This window comes from Mytilus trossulus, chromosome 10, assembly GCF_036588685.1.
Source record: "Mytilus trossulus isolate FHL-02 chromosome 10, PNRI_Mtr1.1.1.hap1, whole genome shotgun sequence".
NCBI lineage: Eukaryota > Metazoa > Mollusca > Bivalvia > Mytilida > Mytilidae > Mytilus > Mytilus trossulus.
The window spans coordinates 73,509,393-73,527,755 of record NC_086382.1 but is presented as its reverse complement, the minus strand read 5'-3'; the positions used below and the strand labels follow the sequence as shown (position 1 = coordinate 73,527,755).

The 18,363-nt window shown below is 32.2% G+C and overlaps 1 protein-coding gene across 1 annotated transcript; it reads left to right on the top strand.

Moving 5' to 3' along the window:
- Positions 1–4,126: 4,126 nt before the first annotated feature.
- Positions 4,127–16,133, top strand: LOC134686628 (uncharacterized oxidoreductase MexAM1_META1p0182-like). Its single transcript, XM_063546302.1, has 9 exons — positions 4,127–4,300; positions 5,264–5,397; positions 6,519–6,611; positions 7,655–7,740; positions 8,143–8,233; positions 9,828–9,897; positions 14,814–14,850; positions 15,065–15,128; positions 15,727–16,133. Exons 1-9 carry the CDS (start codon positions 4,255–4,257, stop codon positions 15,886–15,888), a joined length of 783 nt encoding a protein of 260 aa, XP_063402372.1. The 5' UTR covers positions 4,127–4,254; the 3' UTR covers positions 15,889–16,133.
- The last annotated feature ends 2,230 nt before the right edge of the window (positions 16,134–18,363 follow it).

Genomic DNA, 18,363 nt, shown 5'->3' with positions numbered 1-18,363 from the left:
TAGATTTCAGATTTCAAACAAATGTAATAAACTAAAATTGCCTTAAATGCAGCTCATTTTTAAACGTTTTAACCACGACAAAAGTTGACTGGAAAATGTCGGTCTTTTCATAGAGACACATCTTCCAAAACAAATCTTATGAAGATTAAATGGTAACAAAATATCAAAAAGCACATCCCTGCACTACACTGGCTGAATAAATCCAATGGTTGTTTAACATTCTTTGACGGTTGCAGGAAAGTTTGTATGAGAGCTAGAATTGATTTTGCATCGCGTTTTAGGAATTTTTAGATCACAGTTTCTAAAATATTGAATAATGGAGAAAATTACTCTGGTAAAAGCCAGTTCTTGTCACTATGATAACTAGGATTAACGTGTGAATTCAAAATCGTTTCGAAAGAAAAAATCAAAACGGTTTTATTTTCTACTTTAGCATGCTGTCAATTTTTTTTTTTGGGGGGGTGGGGGGGAAGTTCTATCAAATGATGTTTGTCATAAATATAAGGACATGTAGATATGACACGGCAACTCTATCTCAACAGTTATCAACATGTAATGTCCTGTTGTCGCTAGTCTTCAATTTATTCAAAGTTTTTAATGTCCCTTTGGTATCTCATAGGTATAGGAAGATGTGGTATGAGTGCCAATGAGACAACTCCATCCAAAAAACAATTTATAAAAGTAAACAATTATAGGTCACGGTACGACCTTCTTCACGGAGTCTTGGGTCACACCGAACAACAAGCTATAAAGGGCCCCAAAATTATAAGTGTAAAACCATTCAAACGGGAAAACCAACGGTCTATAGTCTATATATAAAAAAAACGAGAAACGAGAAACACGTATAAATTACATAAACAAACGACAACTATAGATACCTGACAGGTGCAAATTAACATTTGCAGCGGGATTAAATGTTTAAATGGTACCAAACCTTCTCCCATTTATTGAGACAATAGTATAACATCACAACTTAGAAAACACACGATAAAATATCAATTGGAAGGCTTATAAATGTAACACAATAAAAAAAACGTAGATTAACACACTATGAACGAATACCTGCAGCTGAATGCATATGCCTTATTTTGTTTGCAATTGTTTGTAAAATACATCGGCGCTGTACATAACCCTATCCCTGATTATCTTTTTTGAATACTTGTAAACATAATAGCCAATTGTTGCTCATTTAGTCATCTGTATATATTTATGATGGGGTGTTTTACCTGTTTGTAACAGACGTTTTGTTTTCATAACTTTACCCTCCCCCTTTTTATTTCTCCGTTTGCAGTATTATTTACTTCTGTAAAGCAAAAGCTAAACAAGGATCTTTATATACAACCAATTAGACGGTTATATATTACACAAATTTCGAAACTAATCAATAATATGTACACTTTTACACTCAATAACAGAACTTTAATATCTACCTAGAAATTGACGAACACCTTACTATGGAAAGACGGTGAAATTTCATTTCGATTTCGACAAATTATTAAAGTCAATATCTAACAATATCTTTAGATCTTAGTGGTTGTCTCTTGTTATAATTAATTAAGATTGTCAGTTTTCCTACCGCAGGTCAGTGGTTCTGTATGACACTCCTACTACCCCACCTATAAAACTGACCACTGTGATGTAGGCAAGTGTTTTGAAAGGAACGTTAAACCAATCTATCATATAACTTGTCATTCTGCACTTTTATTTCGTTAGGTAAATAACATATAAAAAACTCCAATTGATCAAACTCACGAATTAGATCATTGAAAAGTTGACTTAGACGGTTTGGATATTTCGTATAAATCGTTTGTCCTGATTCTTTTTATGTTAGTAGTGGGGAAAGTGGGGGTTCTGGGCCACTTTGTCTAATGTTAATCCTATGGGAACAAGGTATCCTCTTCAGAGGCAGCATCCCGATGTTTGTTTCGAGATTTTTTTCTACACGGTGAGGGTTATTCCAGAAACATGGAGATTTATGTTTTCTTTTGTTAGCATTTGGTTTTGGTTTGTTTCTGTTTGATATACGTATTGTGTTGTTAAACCTTGAGTACGATTTGATATTCAACTTGTTCAAGCCATAACGGTTAGGAGCAACGGTTAGTTGTGTGTGAGATGCAGTTTGAAGTCGTGTCGGTCTAGTACAAAGCAGAGTTTTTTATGTAGCATTTGCCGTAAAACGTTCAACCGCAAACAACTAACTAATTAAACTGATGAAAAACACTGTTCACTTTTCACGATCCTTTTATCTTTTCCAGGGATTACCTGCTGTCACTACGGTGAATTCAATTGGATATTAAGTTTCCCTGTTTTACTATTTCGTATGTATTGGTGTCTGTGTTATAATACATGTACCTATTGTAGTGCAATAAATTTTACCATCGTACACTGCACAAAAAGATGTTAATGTGATGTGTTTTATTCATAAATATAGATAAGAAATGCGGTGAAAAGATTGCATGAATGTGAGAAAATTTGAAAAGTTCACCTACATATCAAATTTAGCTAAATACAAATATATATCTTTATTTCATTCTGAAAACAATTACAGACAAATGCATTTGCCTTTGAAATTGAAGTGTTTTTAACATTTGATAGTTTATTTTATCTGCTGCGGCCGTCAATCTTACAATTTATTTTGTACTTTACTCGGTAACTCAAAGATATGAACCGTACAAATTTCCTGATAAAAGTTTACAAAAATGTGATTTTGATATTTCGAAATTGAAGTACATGACTTAACGACAACTGAAATTATGTTAAAACTATTGCGATGACGCCAAATGGTGCAATTGCTATATTTTTAATGCTTTATTAAATGTAAGAATGTGAGATGGCAAACCGACGCAACCCAAAGCATAAACATCAATTACGTTCAACAAGAATATTTAAAAAATATGGTGTATTGATTATATTAATAAATCAATTGCATCATTCAGATTTTTCTTAAACATGCAACTTCCTTGATAATCATCATAAGATATATCAATTAATTTTAGACGGATACAAAGAATTATCTAAGACGGTATTTTGGTTGCAATTTTGATAAATGTCATGGCATGGCTTTGGACCGCATTTAGTTTTGTTAAAGATTTGTTTAATGGAATATTAATGTCACACATGTGTAGAAAAAGAAAAACAATAAAAAGTATCGGACGATAAATGTTGGTACCAATCATATTGTCGGTATGTCATTGCTGACCAATTATTCATTTACAAATTTATAAATTTTACAGGACACTGGATATGAGTTGCATTTACTGAGTTTTTTAAAAAGAGGAGCGAAATATACCAAAGGGACATTAACACTCATAGATCGAAATTAAATATACAAATCCCTGGCTAAAATAGAATAAAAAAAACAGACAAATGATAAAATACAAGAAACAAAATAAACAGATAACTAAAGACATAGCAACATAAATCCTACCATAAACTAAAAATGACCTCAGGTGCTCCGGAAGGGTAAGCAGATTTTACTCCACGTGTGGCACCCGTCGTGTTGCTTACGTTATTACAACCTCGGTAAATAGTATATTTAGACAATAACGAAATCAATCAATACCAAACAAAAATAGACGATATAAGTGAAACATATGAAATACGGAGTATCTGAATCATGCAAGGCTTAGTTCAGCAATAACAACTAAAACTAGATTCAAAATTTATTATTATAACTTAACAATATGAATACAGCACTTAAACATATGGAAACACAACAGACATTTCAATATGTTTTCTATAAGCTAATTCTTATTTTTTATATTGTTGTGTTGTAATTAGTAATCAAAGGTACCAGGATTATAACTGTGTTATCATAACTATTTATTGTAAACATGTTAGTTTTTATAGATATTGTCTTTGTTTATTGTCTATTTGTCATAAATATGTGAATATTCATATACCAATACGTAATTATCAAGCCTGAAAAATTTCATGACAACATCATCTTCCTGTCATCGACGTTTTACATTTGAACCACTAATGTAAAGGTCGGACAATCTATGCTATGTTTAGACAAAAACATATATAACATTTCATTGATACAATGAGATAGCTACGTGTGTCACACTACTTTTAATAGTGAGGTAAGTTACGTATAGATATATGATAATGTATACAACAAATACTTCCGGAACCTTTCTTACTTGATGTGTAGTGTTCTAAACAAATATGCATTGACTTCCTGTCCATATACACAATATATATCAAAATAAAGTTGAGGTGGCCTGACCTAGTAATTTTGCAGAAATTATAATGGCTGGATTTGGCAAACTCGAGGGCAAAGTTGCTCTTATCACTGGTAAGAAGAGATTTCTTTGCACTTTATCCTTGATATCTAAACATTTCATATCTGATAAACAAATGGCTTATGCATGAATAAAATATATATTGCACTTAAAATTCAGGCGAATATTTAGTCCTACACCGTTTCATGTGTCTGGTCACTCTCATCTGTTGGTGACACCCGTCATACAAATATTGTAAAATTTCTTGTAAAAATGTATCGTATTTTACGGCCAAAGCTATTGCTAAAAAAAATTTAAATTGATAAAAACAATGGTAATTGACCAGTGTTTGACAATGACTAGTAAACAAATATCAGATTTTAACGGTAATCTTTATCTTTGAATCATCTGAAAAGTCTGAGATTTTTTTTTTCTCATTTAAGCATTTCAACAGTATTTTCAGATCAACCCTCGGTGGTAAATCCAGTGCTGTTCAGACATTTCGCTTGTAGTCAATTAAGTACTGCAGTAGCTTTTGAGAATGAACAGGTAAATAAAAACTACTGAATGGTCTGAACATAGACTGAACAGATCTTGATTGACTGCAGGCAAATCAACTGGGCAGCAGAGTGGATAAGTTTGAAAATTTAAGGAAAGACTTAAATTACTTAAAACTTTTACAAGCTGTTCATATCAAAAAATGAGTCCGATTAAAATTTGACTTCTGCTGTAAACGGAACCAAGCCTTTCAGATGTGTTCCTTCATACATTTTAAAATCATCCGACTTCTTTTCAATGAGGTTTCTTTTTATAGAAATCATTTATCTACCAGAAGAATCTTAAACACTGTCTTTCGAAATACGCCGAATATCTGTAGAGCATTTACATGCCCCGAAATATATTGATAAGCAATATAAATTATATGATAGTTTTTTTGTAAATTTAATGTACATAGAATGTTAAAATATTTTGAAACACAATAATTCGGACCGACTGATACGTTTGCGATTGCATGATGTTTTTCCATAACTATCTAGGTGCAAGTTCTGGAATAGGACAAGGAACTGCGATATTGTTTGCAAAACTTGGCGCGAAACTTGCAATCACAGGTAGAAATGAGGAAAACTTGCAGAAAACAGCTAATGAATGTGAAAAACAATGTGTGCTGAAGGTGAGTGAACAGCTGTTATAACATAGTCCGTTTCTATGTAGCTATGTTGGTTTCCATTATTGTAGATGTTAAGTGTTTCTATAGTTCTGTTGACTATGATATGATTCAGTTTATTCGATTTATGACTAATGAACAGCGGTATAATACTATTGCCTTTATATAGCACTTAAAAACTGGTCGTGAGTCCTCGTATTGATTATAAAAAATCTGGAAAAGAAGCATACATTCATTTTTTTTACATAAATAAGGCCGTTAGTTTTTTTGCTTGAATTGTTTTACATTGTCTTATCGTGACCTTTTATAGCTGACTATATGCGGTATGGGCTTTGCTCATTGTTGAAGGCCGTACGATGACCTATAATTGTTAATGTTTTTGTCATTTTGGTCTTGTGTGGATAGTTGTCTCATTGGCAATCATACCACATCTTCTTTTTTATATACGTCTGGATGATGTTCATTACTGGTACATAAAAACATATCAAACAAACTGGACTCAAACCTGGATTTATTACTGCTATCCGACATCTTTATTAAAAAGTAAATGTAAATGATACTCACTTCGATTTAACTATAATCTGGTTTGATACCACAATTTTCGCCTGTTATAAGATACCATAACTTGCAATATATTAAAACAGTTTTGACATGTTGACATGTTGAAATGTGTTGACATGTGTTGACATGTGTTGACATGAATATCTATAATGTGGTCATTTTAATAAATTTCCTGTTACAAAACTTTGAATTTTCGAAAAACTAAGGATTTTCTTAACCCAGGCATAGATTACCTTAGCCGTATTTGGCACAATTTTTTTGAATTTTGGATCCTTAATGCTCTTCAACTTTGTACTTGTTTGGCTTTATATATATTTTGATATGAGCGTCACTGATGAGTTTTATGTAGACGAAACGCGCGTCTGGCGTACTAAATTATAATCCTGGTACCTTTGATAACTATTGACTTGGAAAAGATGCATCCAGAAGTACATTATAATATAAAAAGCAGCTTGATTTTAATCCATAAATGTTATCAGAAGCTATCATGGCTATTGAAATAAAGTCTCAAATCAAGGTATGTCAAGTCTAACACACATGCATATACGTCTTTTTTTGTATTGAAGCCACTGATGATAGTAGCAGATCTTGCAAAGGAAAGTGAAATACAAAAGGTTATAGACGATACCATCAAAGGCTACGGAAATATTGATATTTTAGTAAGTTATTACTAGTGTGTATAGAAATCTTTTATTTGTCAGTAGATGTTGAATACGATTACGGATTGTATTATATTAACAAAAATGCTATCATGTACAGATGTAAGATGCAAGATATAAAACCGCATACAAAAGGTGTTCAACATAAAAGAAAACTTGATTTTAGAAAAACACATTTCTTCAAAATATTTAAGTGTGGAAGAACACAACTTGTACTGGAACTCCTTGGCTAATATAAGGTCATTAGTTAAATTTAAATGAGGTTATCAAAGGTACCAGGATTATAATTTAGTACACCAGACGCGCATTTCGTTTACATAAGACTCATCAGTGACGCTCAGATCAAAAAGGTTATAAAGCCAAACAAATATCAAGTTAAAGAGCATTTAGGACCAAGTAAATCAATATACATGTAAAAAATGCTATTCAAGTCAAATGGCTGGAGAATGTATCAAAACAGAAATCGAAAAAAAGACAGATAAAGAGCAATTGTATGTGAAAATAATTTATTCCAATTTACAATATACCAAAATCATTTAAAAAAACAAACTACTTTTAAATTTTAAGAATTTTTTTATTTAATTCTTTCTATCATATTTTCTCATCCCCTTTTATGGAAAATCATACTTTCTTTGCATAACCCCTTATAGTGACTGTAATACATGTGAGATGTTTAGCTAGTAAGTGATTTGTATGCGACTTCCATACAAGTGAGAGGTTTAGCTAGCTATAAAACTGCGTTTTATCCACGATGTTTTTTCTCCAAAAGGAAATGTATTTACCGTAATATAACAGTTGTTTTCCCGTTCGTTTGATATATTTGAGGTTTGATTTAATCAGTTTGTGTTGTGTCAATTATTAAGTAAGGGAGGCGACTCTGTCAGAATTTTTAATAACGATTTAATCATTTGATTGGTAACTTCCCACTTTGAATATTATTTTGAGTTAATTGTTCTGTTGCTTTTTTACTTTTCCTTTTAATTGTATGCATGGAAGGGTTTGAAGTCCTTGAACAATCGACAGTATGTTGTTTCTGTATTTAGGTTAATAATGCAGGTATTGGTATGATGGGAGGGATAGAAACATTGACCCCTCAACAGTATGACGAAGTGATGAATATAAATACAAGGTATTATTGTATTAAATGAGTTGAATTGCTTCTATGTTATCAAAAATATATCAAAGAAAAGGTCTTTGAACACATGAACTACAGGAATATACATCAGATTATGATTTCAAACCGATTTAAGCTACTGGAACTGATTTTTAAGTGGAACTTAATTATGAAATGGATGTTGAATAACTATATATGCATATTATTTGAAGATTCATTGATTTATTTTATAATTAAATAAAACTCATAATTCAAATATAAACACAACGCCATGACAAAAAACGAAAAAGATCAAAAGACAAACAACAATATACAAAAGATAGAATCTTACAGAAGACTGAGCCAACCGAAACACAGCCTAAACCAGGCGGATATCAGGTGCTCCGGAAGGTAAATTTATCATATTTATGATTTCAGATCGATTTTTCTTCTAACAAAGCAAGCTATTCCACATATGAATCAGAATGGCAGTATTATTAACGTATCTACTAATGTTACGATTGGTCCGGTAAGTAATCATTCTCGCTTTCTAAGAGTTAAACTGATTACAGCTGATGATTGTTGATGAGGTGAGCTGAGTAGGCTAAATCAAAACAGAAAATGCGATTTCCGTTTCGTTAAGCAGTTTACAAATACTTAATGAGACGGATTTGTAGCTGCAAAAATTCATTGTTCGTTTATATCAAGGGGAATCGTTTTAGATTTAAAATAAGAGTAAGCTGACATATATCATGTTTAACCTGACCAGTTCCTGAAAAGGACATATGTTTGGAACATTTGGTTAAAAATTACGTACTAGACAACAAACTGACCATTGAGAAATATCAAAGCAAAGTCGACAATACAATTACCAACAAACTAAAGCTGAAGAAAAGCCACGAATCAAACCGTTCACAAAGCATTTCATAGAAAACTAAAGACTTAGACTTACAATCCCCTTCCTTTTCATGAATGTGACCTACCAAATTTGACTATTTAACGGATTTGTAATTATATAAGCAACACGACGGGTGCCACATGTGGTACAGGATCTGCTTACCGTTCTGGAGCACCTGAGATCACCCCTAGTTTTTGGTGGGGTTCGTATTGTTTATTCTTTAGTTTTCAATGTTGTGTCATGTGAACTATTGTTTTTCTGTTTGTCTTTTTCATTTTTAGCCATGGCGTTGTCAGTTTGTTTTAGATTTATGAGTTTGACTGTCCCTTTGGTTTCTTTCGTCCCTCTTTTAGTATTATAATCCTCACAAAAATCTTGAGGTGATCAATTCTGTCTCGGAAATTTAAGCCGATTCTGCTTTACATGAGGCATTTGTCGTGTGTCACATGACTAGTACAAGGTTATAATAGCTTTAATAGCTCTCTTGTGCGCAGCATCTTGCTATATAGGAAATAATGAATGGAATTGCAAGCTCTAGAATTTCGTGTAATCTCTGATTCATATTCTCATGTGCTGCCTTTTGGTACACCACCGACCATCATAGTTATTTTCTATAAACGAGCCAAAGTTAGCTGCATCTACTTTATTTGATGAGAAAGAGGGGTTCAAAAGTTGAATTTAAAGTACTAGGGTTCATTTTTGAAGCGGACAGTGAAATTAAAGGATAATGCGAGCTTTCTTAAATTGTTCTTGATATACAATGTCCTCCAAACGTTACAAATAAGATTCCAAACAAAATATCAAGCATTTTGATGATTCCAGTTTTTTGGACATTTTTTTGGTTTAAATCAAAGCGTTTTTTTTTTAAAGGGACGGATGTTTCCTTCCCTGAAGAAAGTATTTTTTATAACTATACTAGAGCTAACAGAAAAATTTGAAAATTGTGAAAGACTCTTATATATGTCAACGTCTTTGAACAGCAAAACACTACTGTTGCCATTATTTAAATGCTCTTCTAAATTTTGGCGAGTCTATATTCATGACATGTATGACGTCTTATTATTGATGTAAAGACTAGATTTACTAAAACTCCAATTCAGTTAACATTGATATCAATAATTTGAAGCAAATACTAGTATGCATAATTATGATACAAAATTAGTGTACCTAGCAGATGTTTTATAAATTTACAAACTGCAAAGTTTTATATTTGTGTTTGTTTTAGGTTCCTTCGTTATTAGCATACGGCATGTCTAAATGTGCATTAGATTATTTGACAAAAAATGTAGCAGTGGGTAAGTTATAAATGACGCGGAATTAGGTTCATAAACATCGAATTTAGCATATGCTTAAATCATTTTCGCATATGCTATACTATAATTTATCATATGCTTAAATGATTTTTAAGAATATGCTAAATTCTATGTTTATGACCCTAATTCCGCGTCATAGTTATACAATACTAGTGGTCTTTACATTGATAACAAATGTTAGTGAGATTCTAGCTTTTTTCCAGATTAATGGAAAATGAAAAATATAATACTAGTAATGAATCAACCAAAAGGGGATACAAATAACTGCAACAAACATTAGGTGAACTTTAGAAACCGTTTCCATGCAAAAAGCCAAATCCTTTTAATATCTTATATTTTTTGGATTATGACAAAAATATTTTTACTGATCTGTAAAACGATTCAGTTCGTAACGGCAGAAATAGTTGATTTCACCAAATATATATATCTGTCAACTTAACGAGCTATTTTGGAAATAAATAACTACTGAATTCCTTGTTCTTTTGTGATTCTAGAAATTGACTTAAAACTCCGATATGTATGCCATTGTCTAACAAATCTCTTAGTAGACATTTGTGGAAACTGTCATACACCTACGATTAGGATTACAATTACACTTACAGGTAACATTTAATTCTTGGGCTTTCTCAAAGTGTAAAAATAAATGTAGATCCAAAACAATGTAACGATAATGATGATATATCTGTAGTTGAACAACGATTGTTTTCTAATATATTTGCACCAACATTAATTACTGTATACGGTGTCATCCAGTTTGAAAATGGTGTAGTTGTACGATGTATGATAGAATGAACTAAAATTATATTAAAAATAAATTGAACATGAGACACCTGAAATATTGCAATTGTTGTTGCAGTAGCTAGATTGGGACAATTGCTGAAAATATGCCAGTAATACTTTATGATAGGAAGGGTGAAACCAACCATGGAGAATGTTAGCATGTTTATGCTAAGACATACTTTCTCTCTTTTATTTTGTTTAAAAAGAGAATTAGGAAATACAGCGGACGGGTGTGTTTGAGCTACTTATTTTTCATGAAATTTCACTTGCCGTTCTTTTATTTTCCTGAATATGTCAAACATTTTTGTTTACGTGTTTGGTTTCAATAGAAAAAAATCACAACTACAAGAAAGAAAGACAAAACAGCTATCAACGAACAACGGAAATACATGTTAGACTGTTCGCCAGACTCAGTTGAAATTTAAAAATAGTTGTACTCAAATAGTTAAACTTTTGCTATCTATAAACAACATAAAAAAATGACAAACGAATTCCAAGTTGTTTTTCCTTCATGCAATTATTATAATAGAGATCTTGGGCATCATTAAGTATGGACAGTTTTTTCTCGGGGTCGATGATTATCCCCCATGAACTATGGGTGGTACTGGTATGCTCGAAACATGAGCTTTAACCCCTGTTCCAAAAATGGCACTTGTTCATGGAATTGTAGCATAGAGTTCACTGACGGCACAGGGGGCAATCCTGCAATTTTCAAGAGATTAAAACCCAAGGTAAAATAAGGGATGTCCGACAATATGTCCCCATTCAAAAGCATTGATCGACAAGAAAAGGAGTGTGACAACCCCCAGAACAGCCCGTGGTCTCTCACTGGTACGTTGTTCATTTCAACACATACGCAAATCTATTCAATTGATTGTTATGGACAAAAATGCAAAAGTGTACCAGACGAGAAGAAATTGTTTTAAAAATTACAATATATTTAAGTCGGCAAGGCAACAGTTGCGGATACAGAATGCTCCTAATAATGGATAATATATATAAATATATATATGTTGTGTACAAGTTTACATTTATTATTATAAATTTTAAAAAATTGTACAAATTATGATTTGTAATTTGACTTTGTACAGATTATAATTTGTACAAAAAGTGCTTGTACAAATTACAATTTGTACAAAATAAGGCTTAATTCCACTTATAACTTGTACAATAATTTATTATATAGATATTGTGATAAAAAAGTGTTGATACTCACTATAAAAAAAATGTCAATGCTATTGTTAAAGTCATATTGTTTCATTTATATTGCATTGAGGTTACAAATCGAACTCCTTTTCACTGGTCTTTCACAAGTAAATGTTTAAGTGTTAAAAAAATATTAGCTAGTACTGTTGATCAACAGGATAAATTATATCAAGAAGTTCAGCAACTTGCTGAGAATAATACATCTTAGCACAACCATATTGATACTAGGGACAAATTGAGAGTTAAATTCTAAAGTAAAAAATGCAAAAGAGGCATTGAAGAAAAGTGACAAAGACAGACATTTGCTAAAGAAATATGATTTTATTGAATTGAAGTTGCAGATATTGAAAAGCTCATCAAGGAGGAAATGGTAAGGTTTGTTTTGTTTTATATGACATATATAGAAGAGGATCTGAAATTGAATTTCAACAAAAAACTACCCAAATCCTGGAACTTTAATTGATTGAATGATTGTTGGTTTCTTAACGTCCAGTTGATGGCACGGATGAAAAAACAGATGCTGAATCTTTATAATCAGAAAGAGAACCTAACAATTCTGGATCAACTAGTACAACTACTGAAGTTGTATCAGGGGAAATTGAAACCCCAATCATAATTGCTAGAAAACATGCATTGTCAGGCCAACAAATGCAAGCGGATGTCCTTACAAAAAACTAACTTAGTCAGTTATCTGTTGGAGACAATGTTATGTTCCCAATACCACACTATGACAAAGCATCGACCAATCTGAGGAATTTACAAGGTGTTGTTGTGGAAGTAGGACATTTTGGCTATATTGTAGGGACAATAGTTGGTGATTTATCAGGAGACTTAAGCAGAAACCAACTAGAATCAAAAAGTGACTCTTCTTTGTCCGTTACACAAATTCAAGATTCACACCTTTCCTGAAGGGAAGCTGTGAGAATAATTTCAAAAACTGGTGGACAGGGTTACATATTGATTTTTAATTAAAATTGAAATTGTTTTTTATCATTTGATTTTAATCTTATTCTTTGAAAAATATTGTACAAGTTATAAGTGAAATTAGGCCTTCTTTTGTACAAATTATAATTTGTACAAAATGATAACTTGTACATAATATATGTATATGTGTGCAGGCGATTTGGTGTCACGATATCACAGTAGCATGGGTTCGAATCCCGGCGAGGAAACAACAAACAATTTGCGAAAGCAAATTTACAGATCTAACATTGTTGGGTTGATGTTCAGATGAGTTGTATATACATTATGTACACAGCCATGTATCACCATCATTGATGGCGACCCGATGAATTAATCTGTTGTAGAGTTGTCACTGACTCAGACGTACTTATAAATATAATTATTTTCTGTAACTGTATCTTACATTAATTTGTAGGATTCATTACTAAAGATAATGAAGCTGATCTGTAACAAAAACATCTCCATGCCTTATATATCATGCACTGTAGTACGACGCTAGATTAAAACTGACGAGGAAAGGTAACACACGGCCACTGGAAGCTTTATTATTGTAGAGCCCAGGTGGTCGTGTGGTCTAGCGGAACGGCTGCAGTGCAAGCGATTTGGTGTCACGATATTACAGTAGCATGGGTTCGAATCCCGGCGAGGGAAGAACAAAAAATTTGCGAAAGCAAATTTACAGATATAACATTGTTGGGTTCATGTTTAGACGAGTTTTATATACATTATGTACACAGCCATGTATCACAATCATTGATGGCAATCCGATGGATAAATCTGTTGTAGAGTTGTCACTGACTCAGACGTACTTATAAATATAAATATTTTCTGTATCTTGCATTAATTTGTAGGATCCTTTACTATAGATAATTGAACGGATCTGTACCAATAACATATCCATGCCTTATATATCATGTACTGTAGTATGACGCTAGATTAAAATGGACGAGGAAAGGTAACACACGGCCACCGAATGCTTTATTATTGAGCCCAGGTGGTCGTGTGGTCTAGCGAAACGGCTGCAGTGCAGGCGATTTGATGTCACGATATTACAGAAGCATGGGTTCGAATCCCGGCGAGGGAAGAACAAAAAATTTGCGAAAGCAAATTTACAGATCTAACATTGTTGGGTTGATGTTTAGACGAGTTATATATATAAATATACAACTTTTTGTTCTTTCCTTCTTGTAAAGCTCGATCAAATAAAAGAAATGGATAGCAACTATCATATTTCTGACTTGGTACGGTAATTTTCTTTGTTTCATTCTTTTGCTTATTTACTTAGTCTATAAAGATATGTTTTTTTGGCTTTTTTGTGTAGACATATTTATTTGTTTTCATAGTGATTACTATAATAATACAATGATGACTGTAATTAACCCTATTTTATCATACTTACTTTGTTTGTTTACACATCGTTGTCAATATATTGGAATTTTATGTGACTGTCGTACAAATAAGAGGTTTTGCTAGCAAGAAAACAGTTTTAACCCATCATCTTCTACTTAAGAAAATACCTGTACGAAGTCAGGAATATTTGTTATCCATTCGTTTTGGGTGTTTGAGCTTCTGATGTGCCGTTGGCTTTTTTAATAGGGACTTTACCTTTAGAATGTTACTAGAAATTTTGTATTGTTTGTTTTTATACTTTTCGCACGAAATATTTTATAGGACTTTTCCTTTTGAATATTCCTAAGAATTCGGTATTTTTTGTTATTATACTTTTAGCACGATATAGTTTAATAATTTATGATCTCTTTCGTTGACGTATACTAAACCCCGTGTATGTTTAAAACTTTAAAACTTCTTTTAGTGTACTCGCCGTGATATAGCCTGTTTGTACTAATGCGGCGTAAAGCAACCAACAACCAACCAACCAAGCTTTTAGTGTAGCCGTTAATATTTATTCATTTTTTGTTTCACTAATTATAAAATAAATTTTATTTCAGAACTTGCACCGAGGAAGATCAGAGTCAATAGTGTAAAGTAAGCGAACAAATGAATAGATTCAATACTTAACTTCTTGGTATTTTGATTCTTGTAGTATTTTAAAAAAGCTTTTATATTTTAAAACTCACATTTCGTTTTTATTTTTGAGTTTTGTGATTTAACCATAAATGGTGATATTCAATGTAGTTTTAAAACTTTAAACTGATTGATTAAAAGTAATTTAAAACATCAACTTGATAAAACATTTCAGCCCAGGTGTAATCGTAACAGAAAACCATCGACGAATGGGAATGGATGAAGATACCTATCAAAATGTACGTTTTTTTTCATTCCCTGCTTTATATTGAAAAAATGTTTTCTGATATTTGAAATTCTATCTTTAGAAGAAATTTATATAGTTAGCTAAAAGTAAAATAACAAAAGCTCAAAGAAATACTCAAAACGAAATGTCCTTTATCAAATGGCATGATGAAAAGCTCAAAAACATCAAAGAATATAAGTACTTTTAAGCAGTATTATTTCGCACTGTTCGCAAGATTAAAGCTATGAATACCTTTTTATACTACTTTACCTAATTTTCTGATTACAAAAAAACAATAAGACAGATAACGAAAAACCAAGGGGCAATCAAGAACCTTAAGAAAACCTACAAATGGCCAATAGATGCCACAAAGGGCAAAATATAAATTAACGAAGATAATTGAATCCACATTTTCGATAGGTTTTGCCAAATATAACTGCATGATTATATATGTGCTCGGGAAAAAACTCATGTGTTTTTTTTTTTAAATATAACCTTTTGGTGGTAAAATAGCTCTACATAAATACCAGGATAAAAATTGTATTTATTATGACCCGCTATTATTTGTTAGGAAACATGATAATTACTGAAGATTTCAAAATTGTTTTCAGCAAGTACTTGGTCGTTGTCATAGTATAAATGCCTTAGGAAGACCAGGACAAGTCACTGAAGTGGCAGATCTAATAGCTTTCTTGGCTTCAGATAATGCATCTTTTATTACCGGAGCCATCATACCTATTGATGGTGGAGCAAATATTATTACAGCGTCATAACATTTGGGAATATCCTTTTGTTCAGTTTTCAAGCTATACCGTATGCAGGCTTTTGTCATATGTGTGTGATGCGGAATATCATATGACTAAAAAAGAACAATAACTTCTAGACATTTTGCAACTAATTATTAATCCATTCCACTATGCTGGCAGTGTTGAGTCAGAAAATTATATAAACTGTAGAATTGAACCTCTGTATAGACAATTAATATTTAAATCACACAATAAGAGATATGAAATACTTTAAAAAATGGACTTGATAAGTAGTAGGAGAAAGATGAACTTTAAGGTCAGTTAGAAAGGTCAAATAGGGTTTTTGCAAGTCGCCTAGGCTTAATATTATAAATATTTTTTTTTATATTCCTATTCCGGAATGGTAAGAATATCTTGATCCACATGTGGCATTGTCATATACATGATACAGTTTTGTCCATACCAATGTTTAGTACATTCAGGCGAAGTAATGCTGAGAGCTTGATGAATACAACAAGACAAAAACAATAATAAATTATTCACAACTTAAAGATAGATTTGGCTCTTTCAAGTTAGCTGAAAATGTCCACTGAAGATATAATATGACATATATAAACATTCTAGACACTTAAGGATAGACGTGAGTGAGTGGTGAGTCATTTTTCAATCCCATTATATCCAAAACAACTTTATTTTCGATATTTGGGAAGACTTTATAAAACCATATGCTATAAAGTAAAACGCAAAAATATAATACGCCAAGGAAAAAAAATAAAAATCCCAAATTAAATGGCAAAATCAAAAGCTCAAACACAACAAACGAGTCTAACGATCTAATTACACAATTTATCAAAAAAAACAGCAAGTCTAAATTTGTACACAATTTTGACAGGAAAGATTGGCCTGACTTTACCGGTTTAAGTTACTAGTATATCAAAATAAATCAGGCAAAGTAAGGCCTTTATTTTCTTTTAAAATTGTGTACAAATTTAGACTGTTACCATGGTGACTGTTTATTTGATAAATTGTGTAATTAGATACATACAAAGGATTCAACTATATAAGACTAGATGGCCTGGAATTGTAGGAATTGTACTAGTCTCGAATAAAGGTTCAGTCTCCTGCAGGGTCAACCAAAGAGTGCAAAATTGATAGTATTGTTACTGCTTTTCAACAAATCCTTAGTTATTAGGCAAAACTTGTTGGCACATAAGCATAATTATGTGTATGTCTAGATAAGGTGGTGTGTCTTCCTTCAGACTGTCAAAAGTAATTTCGGTAATTTGCATGCATGTTTACCTTACTTGAAGTTCATCTTGGTGGACGCATTAAACATATTGATCGATCTTTAAATTTTTCTAAGAGAGGACATCATCCATATAGCAGAACAGTTAGTTATTGTGAAACTTCCTATTCTAGAGGTGACGTGAATCAGATTGGGATACTCAAAATTTCCAAAGATCTTTAAGAGTACATACAATCTAACTCTCTTTCATCATGTAATAGTATTAAAATATTTGACTTTTTTACACTTTACGCAAGTATTCAACATTCCAAACTAAAATACAAATTGAAAGAGTTGGTATTGCTTTGTTTCATAAAAAAGAATGGCCAACGTAGATACAAGTATATTGTCTTAAGGAGGGATATATCTTACTTTGTAAAAGATCACTCTGATTCAAACAAAAAAATTCTCTGAAACTGACATTATCAAAATGCTTGATTTCTTGATTGACAACATATTTGTTACGTTGGGAGGACGTGTTTTTCAGCAGACTGTTGGCATTCCAATGGGAACAAATTGTGTCCCTCTTCTTGCCGACTTGTTTCTATATTATTATGAGGCTGACTTCATACAGGAACTTTTTAGGAAGAAAGATAAGAAGTTAGCAATATCCTTTAACTCTACTTTCCGCTATATAGATGATGTTCTTTCACTAAATAATTCAAAATTTGATGACTAACGCATCTATTCCATCGAACTAGATATAAAGGATACTACAAATACAGTTACGTCGGCCTAATATCTTGACTTACATCTAAAAAATTGACAATGAGGGTCGGTTGAAAACAAAACTTAACGACAATAGAGATGATTTCAGCTTTCCAATTGTGAACTTTCCATTTCTAAGTAGCAACATTCCAGCAGCACCTGCATACGGTGTATATATCTCCCAATTGATACGATATTCCCGTGCTTGCATTTCCTACCATGATTTCCTTGATAGAGGGTCGCTGATCACAAGGAAGCTATTAAACCAAGAGTTCCAAATGGTGAAGTTGAAATCATCACTTCGTAAATTTTACGGACGCCATCACGAGTTGGTTGACCGTTATTGAATAACCGTTTCACAAATGATATCGGATATGTTCCTTACGTCGTAACTACAAACCTCTTCCCTTTCATGAATGTGACCTACCGAATTAGACTATTTACCGGATGATTTATCACATAAGTAACACGACGGGTGCCACATGTGGAGCAGGGTCTGCTTACCCTTC